Genomic DNA, 8,035 nt, shown 5'->3' with positions numbered 1-8,035 from the left:
GGGAGAGAGAAAAAGGACAGAAGGGTGATTATCTATCATCTTCTGAACAGCAATGCCTTTGTGAATGAGGGAGCACAGTATTCACCATAGGGCACTCCACATTTTCTTCAAACTCACTACTACGCTCTGGACAAACCTAACCATAGCCAGAGGAAGTTCCTTTTCAAAGGGTTGTCAAGTGATTTCTGCAAACAATTAAAGACTTATTTTATTTGAAAAGGCTTGGAAAACAAGGGATTTATGATTTCTTCACTTTTCATTATAAAAATAAGGAAGGAATCTGCCCAAATCACTCACCTTATAGATACTAAACTCCAAATCCATGTTTCTGGGAAATACTTTCGTATTGTCTCTGTCACCTCTTCAGGACTGCTGGATGTTGCATGGATTCTACTAGACTGTAGGTCTGATAATTCCATACAAACAAGATCTACGTCAGCATCGTGCTTTGCACTAAGAAAGTAGCAGTCTACCTGACAATCAGAAGCTACACTGGTAGCACTAGTACCATGAACAGTGATTTTCAGGGTTTATTAGCATGGGCTAGCCCTTCATTATTACCCACTGGTCTCCAGCAAACCTCACAGTTTGCGGGACAACATGAAGTAAAAGTGAGTAGCTTGAAGGAAGCAGCTGTTTCTGATGTTGTGTGCTTTGCTCTGACAAAAGGAAACAGAAATCCACCCAAGCAGGGAAAGTTTAAAAGTTCTTAACTAACTAATCATTTTTAATATCTTTACTTTGGGCAAACTCATTTCTATATTTAGATTAAAATTGTGTAGCTGGAGACCTGACATCTAATATTGAGTTATGAAAGCTTGTCTGTAGGCCTTCACAATGCAGCAAAAGTGACATGCCCCACAGACATGCTGAAGTTGACATCTGTGGACCCACCACTTCAGTACTCCTTCTAAAATCTCAGCCCACAACCCCAGCTCTTGTTTAAATATTCACCCCAGAATACAGACAGGATCTCAGTTCATTACAGAGGTGACAGCTAGGCCCAGTTCCCTTACCACCACTCCTCAGTGCATACATAGGTGCTCCAGCCAGGCCTCCGCTTGCTGAAATGTGACTTTGTGCAGGCATGTAATTCTCAGTGCTGCAATACCAAGGTTTCCTCACCTTGGAATTGGTGAAAACCTTTAAACCCATTTCCTATGGGAGAGAAACAGAATATGTTTCTGGGTACTCACTCCTATTGAGGCTTACACAGCCGATGTATTGTTCATACTTCACTGCCTCAAAAGTAAAAACTGTGCTGCCTATGGGTTGGAGCCTGAGATGACCCTCTCAGTCCTGGTCCTGAGTGGCTCAGAAATGCTAAAGGATAGATCTCTTGCCTTTAGGATACTAGTTGAAGTCTGATTCCAGTCTAGGGATCAGGATGAGCCAGGAATTAGATATGAAGTCTCCTCTCTGGAAGGAAACATCTGTGGCTACAGTGCTGCTCAAGGATATACTGATGTACTTGGGGTAACTGTAATAGCACAGAATTTTTTAACTTGAGTTAGAACTTCAATTCAAGCTAACCTCAAATTTTTTCACGTAAAAAGAAAACTTTGAGATTGATGAATTCAAGTTAGGAACACAGCTAGTAAGACAGGTGAGGCTTGTAACTCTTACTTGTCTCTGGATAAAAATCAGTGTTTAACTACTGAGATTCACAAGTCCTTCCCTTGTTATCTTGCATCATGCAACAGAAGGTGTTCTTTCTCATTCCTTCTCCCATTCTACTCCCTAGACTTACTAGAGGGCTATACCTTTAGAATGCTGTAGGCATCATCTTCGTTCATCTCCACTACTGGAGAATAGGTGATCCCATTCAGAATTATTTTCTTCAAGGGGACACAGTCTTCTAGGGGCTCCTCCAAGAGCACATCTGTACCATGGCTATAGTCATGCAATTCCTTCACTGGCAGTAAGCTATACACCTGAGCAGAAAAAGCCAAGATATTTCGCATTTTTCAGTATCCGCTGTCACAAAACACTGCTAAAGAATTTTGATCATAAAAATCAAATCCACATAGCCATGGTCCTCCCTGCAGTGGGTGCAATGGGAAACTGAATCTAAAAAGACATCTTTCTAAAAAGATGTCTAGTTCCTGTTCCTATAAACAGCACATTAGTCTGGTTATTATGGCTCAAATATATCAAAAATTACAGTGGCTGGCTCAGTTACTGTCCTTTCTACCTTTACAGGTATATGGGGCCTAAACCTCTGATTAATCACCTGAGGGGAGCAATGAGTCAACCACAGGAGCATAGGTGAAGGCAATTCACCCGTGCTGCAGGAAGGGGTGGAGACTGGCTGCATCTCTCCTAGACCTATTTAATAGCTGGCTACCAGTAGGAAAGGATCTCTTCTGGAGATCTACTCTGCTGGAGTTTCCTACATGAGCCCAGGATATAGGTAAGTATCCTTTTCTGCTCTAGTATAATAACTACATAAGCCTATCTCTCAAATGTACTATATCATCTGTATATTCATTGATTGTACACCAGATCAAGGGCATTTGCTGCTCAGCAGAAGGGGAATAAACCTTCTGACACTTCTAGATGCTACTCCAATAAAATATATCCATGGCTGTAAAGAATGCCTAAAAAATCAACATTAAACACAGGACAGCTTTTGGTTCCTGGGCATGCAAAGCAGCCTCCTTAAGAGGGTTTCCTAGTTACCATCCCTAGAGTCATGTAAAATCACTAACAAACAGCTGCTGTTCAGTTCTTGCCTTTTTGCATGCTGAAGGAAGATGAGAAGCTGTACAGGACAGCATTTCTGTGTCAGCACTTACAAGGTTTGTTCCCTATTTCCGCTGAGCTGCTCTTGCCATGACCAGGCTTTGAGATGCTATGTAGAATAAGTACTTACCAAGCTGGGTGACAGATCAGCTTCAGGCTTCATGAGGAGAACACTCCTGTCTACAGCACGGACAGCACAAAGGGATTTGGGGGAGGCTCTGAATAGTAAGTGAGTGTCAGAAGAAGGCAGACCTTCAGAAGGAGAGAAGCTCAAGCCCACCTGCAGCAATAGGAAAAACTATGTTGCATGTGCCCTAACATAGCAAGATACCAGTTGAGTGCATCAGCCCCAGCCTTATGAATCCCACACACATCTGCACACGCATACATCCATCCTGTACTACTGCATAAGCAGGTTTCCTCCTCAAAGTAGTAGAGGAATGAGCCCTAGAAGTTCATAGCAATTTAACTATCATAACTGTTTATGATTAAGGCATTTTGGGGTTTTACAGCCACTGTGAACATTGATATAATTCCACATAGTGGCTTGATCTCTTCAGGCAGCTTGTCTTGCACAAAGTTCAGTCTGCTGCATCCAGACATTGCCTGTGAGAATACAACATACCTGCAATGATCTTGGTTGGCAGATTCTCTCATAACATAAAAAGCAGTGATGTCTTGGAGCAGTATTGTGATATGGACTGGCTGGAAATGGTTCTGAAGAACCAGCTTGTTGTTGAGGCTAGCCAAATTAGTGTAGCTTCCTCAGAACCTAACTCATAACTCAAATGACCCCTTAGTAAACTCCGCTCTGCGAAGTTTTGCTAGCAGAAGTTGCTTTCATCCTTACTTCACGTGATTTTGCAATGATGGTCCTGCATAGATTTTTCTGTTCTCAGCAGTACAAAACCCTTCTGCGACATACACCAATCAAAATACTTTTAGAGTAAACATGTTCCCTGAATAAACAGCATTAGCTGCCAGTCTCCCTCATGTCCCAGCTGGACCATGGCATGCCTTTTGCTGACACCATCGCTCCCAAGGTGGTATCAACTTTGGGAATGCAAAAACAGTATTCTTAAGGAAATGACCTTACAAGGAATCTAGCAAGCTTGCTACTAGAAAAAAATGGCTAACACAGAAATGGCCCAAAGACTAGATAGACTGATGTCAGCTTTGTATCCAGGCTGCTTTTTTTTTTTTTTTATCCAGGAGAGAAAAGCAATATCTAAGTGCATGTATTACTTAGTACTTGATGTCTGATCAGATATTAATACAGCATGTAAAGTGGCATCTAAAATAGAAGTAAAATTCACATATCCAACATCTTACAGTGAAATCAATCTCAATAACTCATTTAGCTTGGCTTTTAGTGAGACAAGGCACTGCCTTTAGCAGGGCCTTTCTATTATTTTTAAGTTATACTGAGCAACATAGGGCTGCTCATATATCACTTTACTATTCTGCATAAAGAATATTTGGAGCCATAAGAAGATCATGGTCCACATGTTCACAGGAAGCTTTATTTTTCTGCCCTCCTTCAGCTCTTTCAGTCTCACTAGTGCTATTAAAGTTCTTTGTTCACTATAGGTGGCAGGTTTAAGCAAGGCTCACGTTCACTTACTTAGAGCAGAAATTACAGTGACAAGATGACATGTATAAGAGTTGAAAAATACTGTAAACATTAGATGTGCCTACTGGGTTTGGGCAGAGAAACCACCTACAACAATTGTTTGGTGGTTTGTTCAGTGTGAGTAAATCTAAATAAATGAGCTTGGTCAGGCTAAATTAAAATATATATATATATATGTGGCCAGGCTATAGTGTAACTACTCTCTCAAACAAATGGTCGCTTACCTTATTGTTGAAACATTTTTCTATGTTGAACTTTGTTGAATCTGCAATCACCTCCCTGCTGGGGGTAACAGTATAGACAAGAACTTGGGCCACAGGAGCAAAGTCAGCTTCCACAGGCAGCTGTAGTATGAAGACACCATTGACTAGCAGACAAAACAAGAACAAAAAGTTGAAGTACAGGAAATCTCCTCTTGGATCAGCCAAATTTTCAGGTTTCCCTTCATGCTGAACTTCATCCTAGTGAAACTATGATTCTAACTAGGATGAATCTGTTCTGAATTTGTTCTCACAGAGATAAGTCTCACTGTCTGATTATATAAGCAAGCTCAATTTTATTTCAGATTCTAAAAACAGACCAGACTGTGTCTCCTTCATGCACTGGAGTCCCAGAAATACATTGTTAATAAAAAAAGAGGTGGCACAAAGGCTAAAACAAATCTACGCAAAAACCAAGTAAACAGAAAAGAAAGTTCGAACTCTTCCAGCAGCACAGAGAAGTAGATCCCTGCATTCCCCAAGGAAGTAGGTTGTGTGTCTGCCACAATTGCAACAAGTCAGAGACAATTTGTGAGGGGAGGGAAACATACCACTTTCCTTGTCCAAATCCAGAATTCTGGTGTCTGCTTGCTTGATGATTCCCTTGGCCATCACCTGAAAGAAATGAGAAATCCTGCAGTGCTTGAGGTTATACATGAAATAAATCTTAAGAGATGGGAGAGTGGATCTGAGAGGAAAGTAAGAGAGCTCTGTGTGTGAGCAATAAGTAGCTAATTGCTACCTGCTAAGCTGCCCTCTGTAGCAGAGTCCCAGTAGTCACCCAGGGGGCACATGGGACATCCTCACTCTTCTGCTCTAAACGTTTACACTCATTTTACTGGGAAAATATGTGGAGGATGATGGGGAAGTGTTTAAAGCTTGCTGCTATAAACCTCTGTTTCCAACTCCACCTCTTTCCTTCACAATTGCCAGTGACATCCTGACTGCATAGGAAGTGCAAGCTTACCAGGTAGTAGAACATGACTTTCTTCTTCTCTCTTACAGCCTCTGGTGTAAGGATATAGTGAACCCGGACCTCAGCTGAGGAGCCACAGCTCAGTGTCTCAGACGTGGGCTCAATTTTGAGGAAGCTCTTACTAGGGGAGTAAAAGCGCTTTAGGTGGAGATAACCATCTTCATAATTTGGATTAACCCATGAATGGTCAAAGCAGTAGGAGTGTGTTTTATGAGTAGCCTGAAAAAGCAGAAAATAGGCTAGGTATTAGGAGGAAGTTTTTCACACAGAGAGTGGTGACACACAGGAGGAACAGGTTGCCCAAGGAGGTCGTGGATGCCCCATCCCTGGAGGCATTCAAGGCTAGGCTGGATGTGGCTCTGGGCAGCCCAGTGATTAGTGACACTGCCCAAGACAAAACAAAAAACAACAACAAAACAAACAAAAATAAAAACCACACATGACTCTGGAGAATATAATATAGGGCAGTGGTATCCTGAATAAATAATTGAGAATTATTCACTCCCAGTGAAGCCGAAGTTTGTCTCAGTTGTTTGCTTACTATCAGTAACACCTCAAGGTTTCTTTACCCTAACATCTTGCCTTCTCTAATTACCAGTTTGTTTAAAGAGAAAATAAGTTTTTCTTTACCCCACAGGCACATTGTGGTAACTTCTGGATAATTTTTAATGGTTTTATTCTGTGGCAAGAAAATTGTATGGAGAAAAGAAAATATAATTATAGACAATATAACTAAAACAATAATAATAATAAATAAAAATAATTAAAATAATATAATTATAGAAAAACTGCCCTATTCCAAGGTGAAACTATATGTTCCCATGATTTTTCTTCTAAACCTACTGTGCTATTGCCAAGCCTAAATCAAATACAAGTTAAGCATGATTGCCACATGGAAATCTAATTTGCTGCATGGCTATTTCCACCACAGTGATGGCAAGACTGGTACAACCAATCAGGAGCAAGAAGCTAAGTGCTTTTGCACTTATAGGAGAAACTTAAGGAATAGTCTTCCACTGCCAAGCCCTGCTGGTTAGTTTCATCACCTTCTCTGCCCCAGGACTCACTCTAATTCCAACAGAATCGAAGTGCAACATGGAAGTGTTCAAGGCAAATAGTGCCCTGCCTTCTTCATTCGTTGTGTAGTTCATTTCCTGGCCTCCTTGTAAAGAAATCGTCACAGTTTCATTGGCAATTGGAGCACCAGACCCATCCACAAGTTTAACCTGTAGGAGTAAAAACAGAATGATACAGGACAGCAATGCCTGCCATCTGTACAGATTGGTATGTCGCAAAGGTGAGGATGTTGGGTCTGTCTTCAGACAGAGACATTTCCACTGTATTTTACATGTATATTACATGTTTCAAGGGGAGCTGCAGATTTTCTGAATCTTTTTTATCTCCACCTCTGTGTCAGAAGAGTGGACACAGACTGACATGCATTAACATCAAGTAAGGCCTCTTATTAAGCAGGAGACCAGAGAAGCAGAACTTGAAACACAAGAATATAGAGTTATGCTCTCAGCTGCTATTCTCTGGTTACAGAACTTGCAAAGTAGTGGAAGCCCCCAGGCTGTACTGAGCTCCAGAATCTTTGCAGAGGTAGGCAGATATCCACCCAGGAGATTCAGTAGCATGATTGTTAAGAATTCACAACACTTCTCAGTTTTCCTACCTGCCCAAAGAAGGGGATTCCAGGTTTGTAGTAAGAATCCGAGTTCTCAAAGGTAATTTTGCTGATGGTAGTTGTGATCTCAGAGAAGCTTGTTCCAGTCAACACAATTCCTGTAAGAAGCATGAAGGATTGATTGATTTGCATCTCGCTGACAAGAATTACTTTTACTCCATACCAGCTCTCCTTTGCTGGTCAACCATTTGCTCGGCGCTCTTGGAACCTGGGCAGGAAAGTTTTAAAATTCCAGAACTGGGAGTCTACTCTTCTCCTTCCTCTTACTTGGCAGTCTGCTCTGCTGGTATCTCCTGGGCTTGTTATCTGGCTCTTTGACCTAGATCATTCATACCTGTTTCCTCCTCTTCAATCCTAGCATCCACATGGAGCTTGTTCTCATATCCAATTCTCTTGAGCTGGAATAACTTGGTTTTTACCAGTTTAAAAATGCAGCCATGGTTGTCTGTCTTTTGGAAGAAAAAAATAATAATAATATTACAGTCACATGTACTGTAATGTTTATCCAACATAATGATCCCATCACTGTATGCTACCTTGAAATGGGAGAGAAGCCCATAAGTTCATAGGTTATTCTCTTTTTTGTTTTTATTGAAACTGGAAAACAGCCATAAATAACTCGGCACTGAGCATTCTGAAGTACCTACAGGAATATCAAAGCAAAGAACTTGCAACCTAGATTTTTATTCGTGTGTATGAAGTTTGGAATTCTTCATTCTCTTGATACCAAAGCA

The 8,035-nt window shown here is 41.1% G+C and overlaps 1 protein-coding gene across 5 annotated transcripts in view; it reads right to left on the bottom strand.

Moving 5' to 3' along the window:
* A2M (alpha-2-macroglobulin) overlaps positions 1 to 8,035 on the bottom strand; it is a 36,164-nt gene that overhangs the window by 20,670 nt on the left and 7,459 nt on the right. For 3 of the 5 annotated variants that reach the window (XM_052701755.1, XM_052701758.1, XM_052701757.1), the window contains exons 9-18: positions 7,636 to 7,750; positions 7,290 to 7,399; positions 6,682 to 6,840; positions 5,606 to 5,833; positions 5,190 to 5,253; positions 4,603 to 4,745; positions 2,876 to 3,025; positions 1,764 to 1,934; positions 1,017 to 1,158; positions 298 to 406 (exon numbers count right to left, since the gene is read on the bottom strand). In XM_052701755.1, the coding sequence (XP_052557715.1) occupies positions 298 to 406; positions 1,017 to 1,158; positions 1,764 to 1,934; positions 2,876 to 3,025; positions 4,603 to 4,745; positions 5,190 to 5,253; positions 5,606 to 5,833; positions 6,682 to 6,840; positions 7,290 to 7,399; positions 7,636 to 7,750 (1,391 nt within the window). The remainder of the gene's footprint in view (positions 1 to 297; positions 407 to 1,016; positions 1,159 to 1,763; positions 1,935 to 2,875; positions 3,026 to 4,602; positions 4,746 to 5,189; positions 5,254 to 5,605; positions 5,834 to 6,681; positions 6,841 to 7,289; positions 7,400 to 7,635; positions 7,751 to 8,035) is intronic. The other 2 variants (XM_052701756.1, XM_052701759.1) reach the window with 1 other exon arrangement.

This window comes from Tympanuchus pallidicinctus, unplaced genomic scaffold (assembly GCF_026119805.1).
Source record: "Tympanuchus pallidicinctus isolate F22 unplaced genomic scaffold, pur_lepc_1.0 scaffold40, whole genome shotgun sequence".
Taxonomy (NCBI): Eukaryota; Metazoa; Chordata; class Aves; order Galliformes; family Phasianidae; genus Tympanuchus; species Tympanuchus pallidicinctus.
This window is presented reverse-complemented; position numbering and strand designations above follow the sequence as displayed.